At 47.3% G+C, this 19,837-nt stretch overlaps 1 protein-coding gene across 2 annotated transcripts in view; it reads left to right on the top strand.

Moving 5' to 3' along the window:
• The window catches only part of LOC144823334 (mitogen-activated protein kinase kinase kinase 6-like), a 1,091,718-nt gene that overhangs the window by 558,827 nt on the left and 513,054 nt on the right, over positions 1-19,837 (top strand). For both annotated transcript variants that reach the window (XM_078681777.1, XM_078681776.1), the window contains exon 16: positions 15,527-15,654. In XM_078681777.1, coding sequence (XP_078537903.1) covers positions 15,527-15,654 — 128 coding nt within the window. The remainder of the gene's footprint in view (positions 1-15,526; positions 15,655-19,837) is intronic.

The following is a 19,837-nucleotide window of genomic DNA, read 5'->3' as shown; positions in this document are numbered from 1 at the left end:
AGCTCATATGCCTCGAACGGAAAATGCTACTTACCAGTATGCATCTGTTCTTGGCATGTAGAGCTGCAGAGTTGCACACGCCCACCCGCCTCCCCGGCTACCCTTGTCTGTTCTAGTATTATCTTAATTAGATACAAACTATATGGGCATCCTTCCTTTTCTTGCAAAGCTCCATCATTTCCCTTTGGCGAAACATTCTGGGGATGGAGCCGATGCCCATGCGCAATGTGGTCCAAAGGAGGAATCACCTATCTCGTGACTTCCAAATAACTTTTCAGGACAACAACAAACTGCAAACATCCGGGCCCAACACAAGTTGGCGATCTATGCACATTGTGCAACTCTGCAGCTCTATATGCCAAGAACAGATGCATACTGGTAAGTAGCATTTTCCTTCTCAAAACGAGTTACTGTAGTTAAATACTTAAACCTCAAATAGGAAATAGACGTTTTGATTACCATAGTTACAGTTGTTGCAATAGGCAACACAATTTCGAACACAATGCAACTTTGAGTTCAATGGGAATTTCTAGTTAAATGCAATTAGTTACTTTGTAGATTATTTTTCTAACCAAAGGACAGGATCCTAGATTCAGTCCTGGGACATTTCCTGTAAACAGTTAAGTAAAAGCGGTTTGGTTACAGTAGTGAATTTTAAGGAATATTATTGTATTTTAAAAGTTGACACTGAAACTTTTTCACATAGAATCACCAATGTTATCCTATGGGAGGAAATTCACTTAGCAGGCAAGTAATGTTATGAATACTTTTTCCTACGCAGGGATGGATCCTGGATCCAGGCCTGGTGCATCTTCTGTGAACAGTTGAAAGAATGCGTTTAAGTCATACAGGCGATTTTTAAGGAATATTTGTAGTTTCTAAAAATTGACACTTAGAAACTTTTCTGATGAAAACCAGTCAGTGGAACCCTATGGAAGGAAATTCAAGTTACTGGTAAGTACGGTTAGGATTACTTTTCAGGGTCAGTGCTGGGCTAAACGATGAAGCACTGGGTTCTCTCCTGATAACAGGTGAGTAAATCGGAATTTGTTGTTCAGCTGATTTTAGATGAATATTTTAAAGTTCCAAAACTCCACACTTAGAAGAATTTCTAGGTGAAACCAGTCAATGTTAGCCTTTAGAAGAAAAGTGAGTTATCGTCTTTTAGGTAAGTACTCGACTGGCAGAGTTAAGGTTCTGGCATAGACTCAGGGGTCTCCCAGGGTCAGGTAGGTACAGTTGGTACACCCTCAGCGGCACAGGGGCAGCCGGATGCAGAGGTAGTTAGGCCCAATGTTATCCAATGAGAAGCAGGGGGCCTTTGGTTCGTGGCTACTGGCATGCAGGCCACGCGACTGTGGAAGCTGGGCTCCTGGTCACTTGCTCAGGGCAAATGGGGAAGTAGGTTAGGACCAAGTTTGCACTGCCAGGGGCACTCGGGCGGCTGGGTGCAGGGTGATTTTGAGCCATCGGGTGCTCAATGTTATTCAATGGAGATCTTGGAAAGTGAACAATGGCTGCAAGCATGCGGACGGAGATTCTTCAGGAGCGACCAACACTTCGAGAGGTAAGTTGGGATCTTGGACGATAGGTAGGCACCCAGGAGTTGGGCATAGGGGGCCGTGGGGCGCCGGGTGCAGGGGTGTCTTTTGACGTTGGGAAATCTTACCCTCTTCTGGTCGCGATTGGAGGGGTCCCTTGCTGTGAGGCTGCAGGCATTGTCTGGGTCGTCGAGGAGGGTCCTTGGTAACTGGATTCCAGGTCAAAATAGCCAGGGGGGTGTCCTCAGGGTTTTTGACCACTCAGGCACAGGCCGGTCTCGGCGGGTGCAGAGTGTGCTGGATTCGCGGTTCCTGGCTGGCACCAAAGTTGTTGCTGTGTGAGCAGAACCGCTGCTCATGGTAGTCCGTCTTTAAGATGTTCAAAGCAGGCAGGTCCTCCGGGGTTTTCGAGGTTGCTGTCCGCTGAAGTTGCTGGGATTTAGCAGGAGCAGGTACAAGGATCCACAGGCCTGTAGGGCTGGGGCCAAGTCAGTTGGTGTCAACCTTTTGCTAGCAGCTGCACGGTGGGTCTTCTTTTTCTTGATCTTCTTTCTTGTTTTCAAATCGGGATATGCTAAAGGAAGGTTCAGGGTGTCCCTAAATACTGAATTTAGGGGAGTTACAGGTAGAGTAAGGGTAGGGACCAATGGGTCCCTGTCCTGGGGTGAGTACACCCCCTATCCTGCTCCTCTCTTGTGGGAGGGGGGAAGGAGGCTATCTCTGATTGGGTAGGGCTCCCCATCCTCATGATGGTGGGACCCCCGGAGTTGTGCTTCACCTCGCCTCCCCCACCTGAGGGTGGGGTTGGCAGAGGCTGGCACACCCCCTTCCCTTCCTTTGTTTTTCCCGCCTGTCTTCCCGCCAGAGTGGGGGTCAGAAGCGGTGGGAGCCAGTTGCTGAGTACAGCAAGAGGCCTGGGGAAGCTCACGAAGGCGGTATGCCTTTGAAGCTCCCCCTGCCCATCCTGGGGGAGGAGACGTAGCACCTCATCCTAGGATGTGCATTGTTGCAGGCCTAGGAGAGCGGATGACTCTCTACCCAGGGGTCCAGCAACATGTCTGCTGTGTGGCAGCCTCTCAGTCAGGACACTGGTAGTTGGTTAGGTTTCAGGGGGCATCTTAAAGATGCCCCCTGTAGTGCTTTTTACATGAAATCCCACAGTGGCATAAGTGTGGGTTTAATGTGCTGAGAAGTTTGCTACCAAACTTCAGTCTTCAGTGTAGCCATTATGGTGCTGTGGAGTTCGTATTGACAACCTTCCAGCACCATATACTCAATGGCATCACTGCACTTGCAGTGCCCAAGAATGGCCCTGGGTACTGTAGGGGCACAGAGCTCATGCCCCTGTGCCCACACCACTGGCATAGGACACCCAGCTAGAGGTGTGACTGATGTATTCCAGGGCAGTGTGTTTGTGGGCATGGCACACAGGGATGTGTGCCATGTCGACTCTGTTTAGTTCTGTGCCAAGACACTCAGCCTGCCAAGGCAGTGTATGGGTGTCAGGGTACAGGGCCCCTAAGGGTGGCACAATAAGTGCTGCAGCCCTTAGGGGGCTTCTCTGGTCACAGTGCCCTGGGTACCTAGGGTACCATTTACCAGGGACTGACCTGTGGCCAGAGATGCCAATTGGGTTAAGTTTTAGTGTAGTTTTTAGGGAAGGAACACAGGCCCTGGGTACACCAAGGAAAAGTGCATCGAGTATCAGGCACAAAGTGGGAGGGTTACTGCAACAGGACCCCACTTCCCTACAGTAAGTAACATAATCCATATATACAGATATAGATATATCACTCCCTGGTAATAGGCACTAGAAAAACTGTTTTAACAGTGAACTGCTGTGTTGCGAGGGCTCAAATGAGGTCCCATGTGTGATCAAGCAATGGTTAGGATGGAATTAATGTTGCAAACCTTTCAGAAAACGAGTCCCACCAGGTGACCTGAACAGGGACGGTTGGTCCAGTAACCGCAGGAAAGCTGAAATAGCTGACCGGTAACCCTTAACAGTGCCCATGGCAAGTCCTTCCCAGGCTAAAGATTAAACAAACAGCAACACCTCTATCAGAAGGGCAGAAAGGGGGTCAACATGTCGCGAAAAACATCAAACCACACATTTCTCGAAATGGCTGGCATATACAGTTTTAGTAGAGGTATACTTAGCTACCAAGATAACATCACAAACTGCAGGAGGAAGATTGAAAACCCTCAGCTGATGTCATTCATGACGTGGAGAATACACAGGTTTAGATGCAGGAGCCTGCTCTGCTGCTGCAACAGGAGAGCCTCCCAAAGGGGCAGCCTAATCAGTAGACTGAGGCTCATGCTCAGGAACTCTTTTTCCCTTACTCTCTGTGCCCAATCCGGAGCCCTTTGAATGACTTTGGCATGGTCTGTTCTGATCTTCTTAACTGTGAAGGAGTGGTATTTGCGAAAAGGCATGTAGGAGTCCTCAATCCACTCGAGTTGGAACGTATCTCCGAGCGAGAGCCACTTTGTAAAGTCCAATGTGCAAAAGTGCTGACATTACGTGAATTTGAGGGTGGTCAGCGGACCCAGCCAAGGTTCTTCCCCTTCTTGGAAGAGACTCCGTGCCTCCTCCGAATATAAATGCCTTTTGTGATCCCCAAGACATCAGTGGCTGAGTTTGTCCACCCTGGTGTTCAGTGAGCCGGCCAGTTGCTGGACGGCCGGGAAGTAGTCCTGACACCCCAACCAAGTTCAGAGGCGCAAAGCCTCCTGGCACTTAGACCACGACCCTGCTCTGTATTTGTGAAATACCACATGGTAGTGGTGTCCTGGAACACCCAAACCAGCCTTCCCTTGAGTGGAAAGGCTTTTGTTGCCAAGTGGTTAGCCTGCAGCTCCAGAAGGTTGGTATGGAGCTGAGATTCTGCCAGAGACCAGAGTTCTCTGATCTTCACCTTTCCCAAGTGGCTGCTCCAACCCTGAAGTAATGCATTGGTCACCACTGTCAGCTCTGGGCTGGAAGGATAAAGAGAGGCCTTCCATTGATCCATTCGCTGTCCATCGGCCACCACTGCAGACCTTTTGCTGTTTCATCTCAAATCTGGCCCATTGGATCCCACAGCAGAGCCTGCATATGCCATCTGGAGTATTTCACCTGCAGGATGCTGGATGCCTCTAACCCAGTATCTCCAGTGTCAGTCTAACTGAAATCCTGGATTGAAGTGGAAACATCAAGATCTTAGCCCAAATATCATGGACTCAGTGCTCGGGAGGATAGACATGGAACTTCACTGTATCAGAATGGCTCAGATGAAAGGGAGCATCTGAGAAGCAGTCAGGTGTGATTTTATCATGCTGATAGTGAACTCTAGCAAATGCAGGAGGTTCGCAGTTAGTCTGGAGGTCGTTGATGACTGTCTGGGCTGAGCCTTCCTTCAGCAGTCAGCCATCGAGTTAGGGCAATACAGAACCCTGACCTCCGAAGATAAGTTCCACTCCCCACCATCACTTTCGTGAATACCTGAGGAACACTGGTGAGGCAGAAGGTGAGCACAGCAGAATGGAAATGCTCCTGGCCCACCGTGAACCACAGGTAACGCCTGTGGACTATTAAGACTTGGATGTAAAAATAAAATAAGTCCGACCTACAATACAATCTCAAGGGCAGAGAAAACCTGAACCAGGGTGAGCATCTTGAATTTCTCTTCCCATCGAAAGCCATTGAGAGGGTGCAGATATACTATATAGGAGGATGTTAGAAATGGGCTGTCTGGTTGGCAGAGGAATGCACCTGGTCCAAGCAGGAACCACAATCCCAGTCAAGGTAGTCACACACCCTAAAATAAACTATGCTCACCCCCTGGTAGTTTGGCACATAGCAGTCAGGCTGAACTTAAGAGGCAATGTGTACTGTATTTGTGCAACTCTTCAAACAGTAACACAGTGAAAACACCACAAAATGACTCTACAGGTTAGACAAATAGCTTATATTGTTATAAACAAAACAAGACAACAAAAATCCAACAAGTACAACTGGAGTTATGCATTTTTAAAGAATAAACTTAAATATAGTGCTTAAAAGCATAGTTCCAACTAGGGCTATCTTGTAGAGCTAGACCGGGACGTAGTCAAAAGTTCAGTTTGACCGTGATGGAGCGCATGTCGTATACTGGAACCAGCCTTGACCTGCTGCAAAGTACCTTGTTTGCGTTTAGGGAGATGCGAGAATAAGAGGAGGCAATGCGCCGTCGTAGATCCTTATGATGGAGGTGATACATGGGCTTCAAACCACACAGTCAGAGATGGAGATGATGCACTGCTCAGTCGGCGATGCACTTTATCCTTGCAGCAGTGGTAATGCATCGTCGTCGATGGAGATGGGCTGGTTCCGAGCTGCACAATTACGATGCCTGGATTTCTGTTGGAGCAGCACTTTATACCCACTTCCAAGAATCCAGGAATTGGTTGACACCATTTGGCAGGGCAGGACTCTGATGGCAGAGTCCAGGTGATGTAGCAGGGTGAGAGGAAGTCTTTGTTGTCCCTGAGACTTCAGAGCAGGAGGCAACCCAGCTCGCCCATAGATTCACTGGTTCTGGGTTCAAATGATGTGTTCCAATCCTTCTCACCCAGGCAAGGAGGGCAGCAGGCAGCAAGTCAGCTAAGCAAGAAAGCAGTCCAACAGAGTGGCAGTCCTTCAGGAGCATAGCCACCCTTCTTCCTGGCAGAGTATCCACAGCTTCAGAAGTGTACCGAAGTAATAGAGTCAGAAGTCCAGTTCGTATACACAATGGTGCTTATAAAGTGGTGGAGACTTCAAAGAAGGGCTTTGAAATGCACACCGGATCAGCGCTGTTGGCACAGAAAGAAAGAAACTGATAGTGTGCCGGGGTGGCGCTTATATGGGCACTGTCACATCACTTCTGATGTGGACAGCACCATCACGGAGCTGAATGATGCTGTCTACCGGTTCCCAGAAGTACTGCTCAAAATTTTCCAGATTCAGTCTGACAACTGGGGAATATTCTAAGGTGAGGAATCTATTGTTAAAAGTCTCCATCAAAATCAAGATTTCTAATATTGTACCTTCTCTGCTGTGGTGAAAAAAAATCAAGCCAGGGGCTTACTATTCTTGGCAGATGCTCTGCACCTCCTCTGGGTGTGCCTGTTATTTGAGGTCCAATCGGCATCGGCGGCTGAGTTTCTGTCCTGACGTTTAGAGATCTCACCAGATGGTTCACCACCAGAGATATCCCTTTGTGGTCCAACCCCTTCAAGAGATGTAGAGCCTCCTGGCAAAGAACCCAAGACGCTACTCTGCCCTGATTGTTGCAATACCGCATGGTGATGGTGTTGTTCGTGAGAACCTGTACCAGACTCCGATTGATGTAGAGACCAGTCTCTGATCTCCCCCTCTCCCAAATGACCTCCCCCTCTCCCAGATGACCTCCCCAACCCAGAAGGGATGCTGTCTCCACAGTCAAATCTTGATGGGGTAAGGAGAGAGGCCTGCCACTAACCCAGTCCCAGTCCAGCTTCCGCCACTGCAGATCTTTTGCAGCTTCTCCAAAATCTGGATACAGTCTGACTGATTCCCCTGGTGCTGTGCCCACTGGGATCCTAAATCCCACTGAAGATCCCAGAATGGCCGTCTTCCATGCTTCATCAACAGGATGCACGAGGCCAGCAATCCTTGGCAGCCTCTGTGTCATTTGCACTGAAATGCAGGATAGAGGCTGAAATATCAGGATCATGACCTAAATGTCCTGGACTTTCCACTCAGGGGGAAAGGCAAAACACTGTACCATATGCAAAATGGCGCTGATGAGCGGGACTGTCTGCAAAGGAGTCAAGTATGACTTTAAATACGTTGATATTGAACCCCAATGATAGAAGGTTCAACATTGTCTGGAGGAGGTTAATGACTGCTAGAGTTGAGTCAGCCTTCAATAGTTAGTCATCGAGGTAGGGAAAGACTGGGAGCCCGAACTCCAAAGGTGTGCTCTACCACCACCATCACTTTCGTGAACACATGAGAGGCACTGGTGTGGCCAAAAGGGAGCACAGCGAAAAAGCGCCTGTTGGCCTGCACAACAGGGGTCTGGAAATCATTCTGCAGGTCCAACGCAATAATCCAGTCTCTATGGTCTGCACATATTTCTATTTCACTGATTGTAGCCAGCAGCTGTGGGTGCTTTCCGAAGTCTGGTTAGAGCATTTTCTTCCAAAGTTGATGCCACATGCAGTGCAAGACACTGGACAAGCAATCATTTTAAAGGGCTAAAGTTGTTGCACTGCACAATTTGTACATTACGGTAACTGTTGAACATATAAATGCAGTAAGATAGGTGGCCGTTTTTAATGTGTTTACCATTTCAAGATTGTTTCCGCTGCTTTATAAGCTTTGCTTTATCACTGAATTCATTTGCTATAAAATGCATCATTCGTCAGTATTTACATTTTTCTCGGACGGAGGATATACCCTAGACCCCATGTTTGTCCATTAACCTTGCTCGCAATGTTCTCTACCTTAGTCATACCCAACTTTTACCCCCCATCACTTTCAAAAGTGCCTGTCAGGTCTGACGTTGGTTCTCTTCGGGGCTGTGCTGATTGTCCTATAACCTCCCCCACACGACTCTCCTAGAGTCTGAAACAAGCAAAACAGACTTCCAAGATCGTCCTGTGAGGGCGGGAAAGGAAAGGGACAGCTGGGAGGGAGATCTGAAATGACAAGAACAACGAATTAGCAAACACCCCCCTAGAACCCCACAGAGGAATATCCTACAATCCTTACTATTATCCACAACCTTATTCTATTCCCCTACCTGTGCAGGAAATATAAGGATCTTTGTATTTGGGTAGGAATGATGAGGGCCTTGATTGGGAAAGGAAGCCAACTGAAACAATAAGCATATAGGAACCCAATGAACATTTGAATACACAAGAAACAATATTACTTCCTCATTTCAATCCACCTACCACTCAATTACAGTGTTCTTCTTTAGGCTAGAACTATTCCCATGCTCAAGAACCCGATAGCGTCTCCCCTGTATAGTCAAAATACAAAGTGCAGGATAATGAAGAAACGATATAAGAATCATAAATGAACATAAGACAGAATAGGTTGAATTCACCCTTATCACTGTTTCCTGTTAGAAAAGTGTGTTTTCTCCTTTTGGGGAAGGATTCCGATTCGTGACACCCTAGTGTTTAAACAAACACGAAATCTCTTTCCACACTCATAGATCGAATAGCCAGTTCTATTCACAGTATCTATAACAATAACGTGCAAGAAGGTAGTTGTACTGATGGCAATACACTATCTCGAATTATACTACTCCAAAACCTATCCCCGCAATGAGAACGCGGAAAAGCCTCTCGTCCAACGGGAATAGGAGAAAAAACTTCGTTACATCACAAAGTCAAACACACGAGAGTTTGTTAGTGCATACGTCCGTAATGCACTCATGCTCCGTTTTTAAAGTCTTTCACCCGACCCAACGTGGGGTGAGAACAATCAGAAACAAAGTTGGCCAAAGTTTCTCCAACACGGAGCTTACCGCTACCTCTCCTCACCAGCTCGTCAAGGCAATATTTATCGGCACCGTGAGAGAGTGCCGACAGTGTTTATTTCCGGGAAGGTACGTAACCGACGTCTTGGAGCGTGACGTCGTTTCCCGGCTTTCTGGGAACTAGAGTATGTTCTGTGCGGGTGCCATTTCTCCCGCATTAGGCGGACGGCGTCCATACACGGTGGAGATCTGACAGTGCCACTGAGTTTGCTATTAAGCAGGTTCTCTTTCATATAGAGTTCAACAAATGAAAATACGATAGTGGTTGAGCTAAATCCCATGGTCAATTCTTTGTTCTGATCATTGTTATTTTGATAAGTAAAATACTTAAAATCGGTCTTGTACTGTACGTGGCAGCATTTTGCCTCATCATATATAAATTAATCAAGATTTATAAAGCTAATCACCGAATAGGGTATCCAGGTGCTTGCATGCCCCAGAGGCTTATTGGAACAGCCATGTCTTGAGGGCCATTTGGAATTCCGGTAGTGGGGTGCCTGGGGAGGCTGTTTCAGGTCTTTGCTGGACTGTGGCAGAAGGATAGTCCTCCACTGAGTATGGGCAAGTGAAAGGGAGGGGTAGCGTAGTCTTCTAGATGGTTTGTGGAAGTTCAAGCTTTGGTTAATGTAGGCGGGTCCTTGATTGTGTAGAGCCTTGAATGTGTGGGTCAGCAGGTTGAATTGGCATCTCTGTACGGAGAGCCAGTGGAGTTTCCTGAGGTAGGGTGTGATGTGGGTTTATCAGGGAAGGCCGAGGATCAGCCTGGCTGTGGCGATCTGTATGGTCTTAAGTTTCTATAGAAGGTGTGCTGTGATTTCTAAGTAGAGGGCATTGCTGTAGCCCAGTCAGCTGGTGATGAGGGCTTGTGTCACGGCGCAACTCATTTGTAGGAGTAGCCACTTGAAGAGCTAATGTAGCATGCACAGAGTGGTGAATCTGGCAGAGGACACATCGCTGATCTGTGATTTCATGGTGAGCTTTTTGTCAATGATGATTTCGAGGTTTCTGGAGTAGTTGAGTGAGTTGATGAGGGTCCTAGGTCTGATGGCCACCAGGAGTTTCCATATGTTGCCGCTGTTGCCAAAGATCAACACTTCGATCTTGTCTGTGTTCAGCTGCAGGTAGTTCTTCATTAAGTCTGCGACGTTTGTCATGCATCTGTGAAAGTTTTTTCTGGTGGTGGTGGGGCCGTCGGTGAGTGAGAGGATGAGTTTGGTCATCTGCATAGGAAATTAGGTTGATACCGTGGGATCTGACAATGTTGGGCAGCGGGGTAATATATATACAGTGAAGAGCGTGGGTCTTGAGGGATGAGACCTGGGGGACACCGTAGGTGATCTCCTTGGGTTCAGAGGTGAAAGGTGTGAGGTGAATCCTCTGTGTTCTTCCGGTGAGGAAGAAGGTGTTGCATCTGAACGTGTCCCCTTGGATGTTGATGTGGTGGAGTCTTTTCCATCAGTGTGTAGTGGGATACAGTGTTGGCTGCCGAGAGGAGTAGGAGGAGGAGGATCAAAGCTCCTGCTAATCCTCGTCGAGAAGGGTTCGGCTGTCGTTAGTCACTGGGATGAGAGCCGTTTCAATGCTGTGATTTTTGCGGACAAAGAAAAACCAAAGGTGGTGATGGACGGAGCGTTGACAATACAAACACTCACCCCCAGTCAACTGATCTGGGTTTAATCCATCACCGTTCTTTAGCTCACTCCGCCACCCCAGTTCAGACATGGCCATATGCAAATCAGTCTGACCCTGTGCCTCATGGGAACAGTCCAGCCCGAACTGCCAAGCCATGTCTTCCCTGGACCGGAATCAAGCTTCCCAGGACCGGTTTCTGGCATTATAACCGTCTTCAGCCGGGCTTGCTTGACTCCAGTGGCAAAGTGAGCAAGGGACTCACGTCTAAGCATACCCTGCCAACTTAGGGCGAACAAAGAAAAACCAAAGGTGGTGATGGACGGAGCGTTGACAATACAAACACTCACCCCCAGTCAACTGATCTGGGTGATTTTTGCGGAAGCCACATTGCTCCAGGTATGTCATGGCTTGATTGTTGAGGATCTTTTCCAGTACTTTTGCTGGGAAAGGGAGCAGCAAGATTGGCTGGTAGTTTTTGAGGTCTCTGGATTTTTTGAGTAGTGGTGTGACTTCTGCTTTTTTCCAGGGGTCTGGAAATGTTGCAGTGGTGATAGAGGTGTTGAGTGTAGGGTGGTGAGTTCCGGGCCAATCCAATGTTGAAGATGTGGTCCGGACATGGTTCTGTGGAAGCTTCAGAGTGGATGGATTTCATGGTGGAGGGTGTACTGGGTGGAGAGTATGTGCCAGGTGGTCAGTGTGTGGTTTGTGTCGGTTACGGTGGTTCGTGTGTTTCTGATCTATCAAGGAAGGCCAGAGGTGTGGCTTGGCGTTTGAAGTTTCTGTATATGGTTGCAATCTTGTTGTGGAAGAAGTGGGCAAGGTTGTCTTACAGTTCCTGTGAGGGTGTGATGTTGTTTTTGCTGGTAGCCGGGTTGGAGAATTTCTTAACGATGTTGAAAGATTCCTTGGTGGTGTTGGTTTTGATGCGTACAGCAATGGCTGTATTCTTTGTTCCCCCTCATCAGGCGGTGGTAGAGGTTGAGGGAGGTCTTGAAGACTGCTCTGTCGAAGGTGTCCTTGCTGGTGCGCCATCTCCTAGCCAACCGTTTTCTGTCTCGCTTTGCTTTTCTGAGTTCTTGGCTGTGTCAGCTGGCCTTTTTAGAAGAATTCCGCTGGGTGTTGCTCTTAATGGGAACGATACTGTCTGAGCAGTTGGTGATCCAGGCGTTCAAGTTTTTCACTCACCTGTTTGAGGTTAATGGCCGGTCTTGCTTCGCCCTCCAAAAACACCACTCCCACACGATGGCCCAAATATGACGAAGCAGGAGACATATAACACAACACCTAGAAAGGGGTTTCACTTTACAAAATGAAAGGCATCAAAGATTAAGACTAAGGCTTGGGGTTTTATTTATGCAATGCTCTCTAACAAAGGCTTTCACAAATGTCAAATTAACAACATTCAAATATATATAGAGATTTATATTTATATGCAAGCAATAGCAACACACTTGGCAAATGTAACTGTTGAATGTATGAATAATAATGAATAAACAAGCATCAAATAATACTGACCGTCCCGCAAGAAAGCTGAAAGATATATACACTTAATAGATCAAATGATTACTTTGAATGTGCACTGCGACTCAATCACACATCACAAAGAAAACATCTCAACTGATTATAGCCACTGGCCACACATCACAATGGCCCTAATCAAAATCCAAACACTTTACCTGGTGCAATGTTCATCCTGACCCACTCCAGACTGGGGGACTTACAGCGAAGCCAGGCGATTCAGCAACCACATGCCTGCACTGAAGACGCTTCCTTTGTTCAGGCTCAAACAATGCCAGTTTCTAAGTCAACAACCCTCAGCTTTATAGTCTCAAAACACACTAGAAGGTTCGAGAGTCTTTCCTTCCGTGCCAAAGAAACCTACTGGAATTGACCACCTTCTATGCAAGCATTCCTGGGCAAAAGGAGTTCCCTCGGTCCCTCTACATTCTCACATGTTTCAACCTTTATCTTAACTAAGCTTCTCCGACAGTACATTTAACAACCTCTTCTCCAAAAATAAAACAAAGCAACCGTGAATGTGATTAACCCAAACAGCTTGAGCCTGCCTTTGCGCGCAGAGAAAGACAGAGTCAGGATGACATGCGGCCATGTCAAAGCCAATGGTAAGAACTTCATAATTCTTCTCAATGTACACCACAATGCACATGTATGCGCCACTGCCTATATCATCACATACTTCAACTCTCAATGTACAACACAATGCAAATGTGAACCCCACTGCTCATAACACTGCACTTCGAGACCAAAAAGTTCATTCCATCTCTCTTTCTCTCTCTCTCCCTCTTCCTCTCCCTCTCCCTCTCCCTCTCCCTCTTCCTCTCCCTCTTCCTCTCCCTCTTCCTCTTCCTCTCCCTCTTCCTCTTCCTCTTCCTCTTCCTCTTCATCCCCTCCCCCACCCCACCTATGTTATGTTCTTGGCTAGCTGGTCTGCTCTGACACAGCTCCCACTTTAAGACTGCAAGAGTAAATCTTCAGGGCATATATGCAGGACGTCGTTAAATCAGGCTAGGATAAAATAACACACCAAAGGTCATCACGCAGGGTCAAACCATAAGAGTGCCTCTAGCACTACATCTGGTCTTTGAGATGTTATTCTACCTCTGGTGGGAGCCATTGGTCATCTTGGGGGTGGTGGTGCGGGGGCTGAAGATGCTGAAGTGGACGATGGAGTGATCGGTTTATGTGAGTTCTGTGACATGGCTGTATTTGATGCGGTTGCTGGAGGTGAAAATTGTGTCCAGCTTTTGTCCTGGTGTGTGTGTAGGGTTGAACGATCCAGGTCAATCCGAGGCTGCTGATACAGTTGAGGAGTTGTGCAGTCTTTTTGGCATTGGGGTCCTCGATGTGGAAATTTAGGTTGCCAAGGGAGGAAGATTTAGTCCTTGGGGTCTAAGGCTAGGGGTGAAATGAAGTTTATGATGGTGTTGCAGGAGTTGGAGTGCTGGCCTGGGGGTCAGTATGCATGGGTGCCTCTGATGGTTCTCTTGTCATCCGTGTGGAGCTTGAAGTTGAGATGTTCCATAGGGTGTGGGGGCAGGAGGGGGGGTTGTTGGTGGTGGTACACTGTATGATCTCTTTGTGGATGATGGGTGTTCCTCCTCCAAGCCTGTTGGTGTGGTCCTGTTGAGTTATTTTATATCCATCTGGGATCGATGTGGCAATGTCTGGGGCGGATGTGGGCTTGAGCCAGGTCCCAGTGAGGAAGACTATGGGCCATATGTATCATCAACCTGATTTGCGATTCCCAAATAGCGATTTTTAAGAAATCGCGATTTGAGTATTGCAAATAGGTAGGTATGTACAAAATCGCATTTTTTGCGATTTCTTAAAATTCCTTAATTGCGAATCGCAATTAAGGAATACTTTCCCATTCATTTCTATGGGCCAGGAGGCCCATAGGAATGAATGGGAAGTTATTCTCAATTTGCGATTCGCAATTTGCTAATCGCAAATTGAGAATAATTTCAAGGGTGCAGCGGTGTCCAAAGGACAACCTGTTGCACCCCTGAAATATGCATGGGTGCACATGTGGTGCACATACAAGGGCATGTATGTGCGTCACATGGCACTTTGAAAAATGCAAAAATGTGCATTTTTCAAGGAATTCGCAACTTACCACCAACTAGAAGTTGGTGGTAATTTGCGATTCCTTAAGGACATTTTTCAAAAAATTTTTGCTTCATACATTGCATTTAAGGAATCGCAAATTTTGCGATTCCTTGTTTTGCACCAGATTTAGCTTTATACATACCATTTAGCAAATTCGCATGCAAATTTCGGCCTTTGCGAATGCGAATTTGCTTGATACATATGGCCCTTAACCTGGTGCTAGGGTTATAATGCTTGCATAGTGTGCGTGTGATGAGAAAGTCTCACGCAAGTTGGTGTTTTTGTTCAGGTAGTGTCTGTGGTGTATTAGGGGTGGGGCTGGTCGTGGGCTAGTATGTGCGCAGTAACAGGTGAAGTGGCAATGGGTGCTGGTTAAAGGTCCTATCGTGGAGTGTGGATCAGCGAGGTGGCAGTTTTTGTTTGCGGGGTCTGGGGTCAAGGGTGTAGAGTTCAGCTATAGTGCATTTTCGGGAGCGGGAGGGCCAGGGATCGTGGCGCTCAGTGCGGTCCAGGCCCAGACAGGCACAAACGGGCTTGCCTTTGACTTACTAGTGGCATGCCCGGTCTCACTGAGGCCTGCATTTAGTAGGTCCTGGAGTGGACAGAGTCTCTGCTGGCAGGAAGAATGGTGAGTGGGAAAACCTGATCAGAAAAACTCCATGGAAAAAAACCGGGCAGCTGGTTTGTCACTAGATCAGTGTGGAAGAAGCAGGAACTAAAGGCCACAGGCAAGTGGCAAGCTAGGTGTCAGTGGTGCCTATATGCTGAGCTGAATGAAAAGCTGTGCAAATGAGTGCCAGTGGTGGTGTGCATGAACTAAATTTTGTATGTATTTGTGAAGTGTTTTCCTATTGCATTTGTATGGAAAACAAACAAAAAAATGCATTCTCGCAAAGACCACACCTATTGGTTTTGCCAATGCTTATGTAATATAAAGGGGCACTTTAACTTTGGAAACAAATGTCTTCTGTGCAGACACCCCATGAGATCTCAGTTCACTGCGAAGTAATGAGCAGATACTAAGCAGCCCCAATCTTACACTTTTTAAATTGCTAAATCGCAGCTTCTAGTTCTATAATGTGATTGTGACTGGATTATCAGAGTTGCTGTGAAGGGTAACTTTTCTTGGTCAGACCCTGCTCGCAACCTCACCTTCACTCCCTTCTTTCTCTATCTGCAAAGATTCTCGCAGCCTCTTCATGAAGAAATCGCTCTGCACAAGCGGCTGAAGCACCGAAACATTGTGCAGTACCTTGGCTCAATCAGCCAGGATGGTTTCATCAAGATCTTCATGGAGGAAGTGCCTGGAGGTATGCTAGGATGGATTTGGAATGGGTGATGCGATATGCATTGTAAGGTGAGGTGGGTTGCAAGCCAGCTAAGGTTCAGCTGTTAATGTGCATGAGGCTGATATTTATCGGTCACTGCAAGCATGCATTTGTAAGATGGTGGCGGGGGTAGTGCAAATATTGAGATCCTTCTATTATAATGTGAAATTGGACTAACTTTTGGTGGTGCCACACCAGGTGTAAAGAAGATTTGGAAAGGTGCTTTTCTCACTTAGTTGAATGATGTCATGATTTTTATTTTTATTTATATATTTATTTGTAAGGCGCCAGAATCGACCTCCGAAAGGGTATCTCTGCGCTTGGACGGGTAGCGTGTGAAAAGCTGTCTGCTGAAAATCAACAGCAAAAAAGAAAGGTCTGAGCTGTTTCCTAAACTGAAGATAATCTGTGCACTGGGTTAGTTGCAGGGGAAGCTTATTCCAATGGTAGGGGCCCAGATAGTAAAGGGCCTTCCCACCCTGTCTGGCCCTTTTAATTCCAGGTACCTCGAGTAGGGATTCGGATCCTGAGCGGAGAGGCCTTCGAGGAGTATAAGGGATGAATTTGTCAACAAGGTAAGTGTCAGATGAGACTCCAGCCACTCACCTGAATGTCCAGGAAGATTTGCAGGGGCGATGCTAGATCCCAAATCCTCTTGGAACAATTCTCAAAGCTACTGGAGGAACAGCAGGCTTGGCAATTGTCCCAAAAGGGAAGGGGATTGGGAAGACAGGAGAGAAAAGAGAAGACACCGCAATCATCTGCCACCTGGACCAGTCAGGATTCGAGTTCTTGTGAGCAGGTGTTGTGTGTATCTTCTTTCTGTAAACAATAAGCGGAATATACTTAGACATCAAAAAAACATAATTAGCTGTAAAAGAGAATCAAGCTGCTCCTAGAATTACCTTTTTTTTTTGTTGTAAAAACAATTTTTATTGGCAGTCAAGTTCAAAAAGTACATTACCAGGAAAAGCAATCATGGCATTAGCCGACAGGTCAGGATAACTTTACAGTTCCAACAAGACACCTTTTATATAGAACAATCCCCCAGCCGAGCTGTCCCACCCTTTATCCCACCCCCGCAGTCAGCGTGCTATACTCCTCTCTCAATCATTTAAGTGTTAGCCTATCCACTTCCTTGACAGGAGCTGTAGTAAAAGGCAAGTAACGCTTAGCAACGGGGAACCAGAGCTCTCAAATCTGCTATCATCATTTGTAGGTATTGTGTGTGCCTCGTGGAGTGTGAGGTATCCCTTAACGCAGTGTCCCTATCCTGATGTTCCCCCCTCGTCCTCGCTCAACTCATCCTCTGGCTGCTGGAGCGCCACAACTAGGGCCTCCCACGCCCTAGCCACCTCCAATGCCCTGTCATTATCCAGGCTCCTGGCCTGTCGCAGCCGCAAGGCACTCTCCGCCTTCGCCCAGCGCTCCAGAGTGGTCTTCCAACGCAAGTAGCTGGGGCCTTGGCTAGATTTCCAGTGCATGGTGATCTCTCGTTTGGCTAATATCAAACCCAAGTCATAAAATGTACTGGTAACTCGAGTGCGGGGGGTGTGAGGGAACCACAATAATAGGCAGGTGCCCATTTCAGGATCAATCTGCCGGTCCGTGACAGCATTCAGGCAGGACATCACCGCCTCCCAGTAACCCGCCAGCGTACTGCAGGTCCAAAACATGTGAGCGAAGTCCGCGTCCGCTGTTTTACATCTAGGACAGAGCGATGATGCACCCTCGAAATATTGCGAGATTTTAATTGGTGTTAGGTATGCACGGTGTAGGGTGAAAAACTGGACCAATTGGAACCTGGCGTTCCTAGTGCCCTTCCATGCCCGTCGCAATAGCTGCGGCCACGTCGACTCGGGAATTGGTCGCCCAATGTCCCCTTCCCACTTGGTTCGCAGCTCATCTAGGGGTCGCAGGGTAGCAGTCGACAACCTCCGGTAAAGGCAAGTGACAGCTTTGTAAGTGCCAGCAGCCATGACCACGTATTGACAGCACTCCGAGGTCGGTGGTTCGGCTAGCCCATTCTTCCAATGACGGCGAATACCGGCCACCAACGAGGCGTGCATCAGATAGCCTCCCCTCGGTAGATCATAAGAGTCCCGCAGCTCTTGAAACGTGAGCAGCGATCCATCCTTGTAGAGATCGCCGATCACCTGCAAGCCAAGCTCCTCCCAGATCGCCAGTGCTGACCAGTCTCCACCGTGTGGAAAGGCCGTGCACATCCCTAGCGGGATTTCAGGGGCATGAGGGCGAGCGGCACCGGAGCGCCTGTGGCACCGAAGCCAGCAACTGCGAATCGTGCGTTCCTCCAGCGTGAGCTGGGCGAGGTCCAATTTCTGGCCCAAGATTATAAAGGAGATGACGTGCCTCAGGAACAGTCTGCCCGCTACTCCCTCTGGGCCTCGGAACTCCAAAGCCACCGCCTGGGTGAGCCACTGCAGCTGTGCCGCCAAGTAGTACCACTCGAAATCCGGGGCCGCAAGTCCCCCGTCCGCCTTGGGGCGCATCATCGTGGCCAACGCCACCCGTCGTCTACCCAACCCCCAAATGAAACCAGATGTTAGGGAGCGGAGTCTGTTAAAAACTGACGCAGGGATCCAGATCGGCAGGGTGCGAAACAGATATAACAACCGGGGAAGTGCCACCATTTTCATCAATATCAACAAACAAGAATGCCAGGGCTCAAGTTTAGTTCACACCCGCTTTTTATTTAGCTGGTGTGTACCTTCATATCAAGGATTCCGAAGGTTTATTGTTTTCATTTCAACATTTTCAAAATTAATGATGTTCACATATAAATCGCGCTACAGAGGATTAAACTTTCCTTCAATAGTCAAAACAATATAAACATAAAACATGAATAACAATGCTTTCAAAAATTGAATAAATCATCACATTCGATAATAGTTATGTTTTCACTATTTCAACAACAGAACAAAAACTGAATTGCATACACCTTGAACTATTAAGGTACAGGTCCTTGTATCAAGCAAATTTAATTATTAGGACCAAACACATTGGGCCATATGATTTCGGTTGGGTCGCCCTATGTTCGTGTGCAAACCCATAGAATTTAGGTTGCCTTTGAAACAGCCGAACAGCCGACGCGTTTCCAAACCCCTTGTTCAATTAATGGGGTTCTTCCTCAGGGCTGAGCTGTGTACCTACGGTGTAAAATTTGAGGGACATTTAGTATCTCCTATTCTTATTTTGTCAGTAGTATAAGTATAAAGCATGCGGAATTTACCTCTTCTTATGTGTGGGAGTTCACTGTGTTTTTGGCACTGGGCTTCCGGATTTCCTAGTTCTCGCCCTTACCTAAATCATGAGATTAAAGGAGGGTGGTCTAGTGAGCTTTTGTCTTAAATTAGCTATATACATTTCGTGTACACCTTTATGCTGGACCTGCACTTACTTGTTTTCAAAATTGCGTGTGCCCACTCGGTTGAATTGCCCGTTGGTAGAATTCTTTAAAGGTTCTGGGATGATTTCATCTACTGGAATAAAAGGTTGATTTACTACAATATTCCACTACCCGATTCTTGGTTACCTGTTCTACAACAGAGGGACTTACATTGTAGCGAGGAGTTCTCATGTGCGGCTCCACTGCTAGGGATTATATGTCCGATCGCTTGTTGCTTCCTTTCTTTCGTTGATCGCGCTTCCGGATTCTGCAGGATCAAAGCAGCTTTTAAGTATATTTTATGTAAGCTGTTCTAGTTGTGGCTGACAGCATGCGCGTGGTAGAGCATCTTACCTTTACCGGTAGCTCTCTTGTCAGTTACAAGGGTTCGTCGTGAAGCCGCGTCTGAGTGATTGCCTTCGCTGGGACTCGAATGTGGTTTACCGACGCCCGGCGGAGCTCATTTCCTGTTTAAATATGCAGCTAAGCATTGTGGGACTTGTAGTTTTTGTGGTGAAAGTGCAGTACTGTACAGCACGGTGTTGACGAAGTGACTGGCAAAATCAATTGCAAAAACAGTGCATGTTTGCTGAAGGTGGTGTGCAGGGGACTCAGTAATTCGCTCTTTGTAATTCCGACATTTCATTCAGCCCATCCACCACACAGTTGAATTTTAAAATTAAGTAAGCTTCTTTTTTCAACAACATGGCATCAATGTTTCCTCCTCTGGGGGGAACTTTAATGGCTGATAGTACCGTC

Source organism: Lissotriton helveticus, chromosome 3_1 (genome assembly GCF_964261635.1).
Source record: "Lissotriton helveticus chromosome 3_1, aLisHel1.1, whole genome shotgun sequence".
NCBI lineage: Eukaryota > Metazoa > Chordata > Amphibia > Caudata > Salamandridae > Lissotriton > Lissotriton helveticus.
Note: the sequence above shows the minus strand (reverse complement) of the source record. Positions and strands in the feature narration are given on the sequence as shown.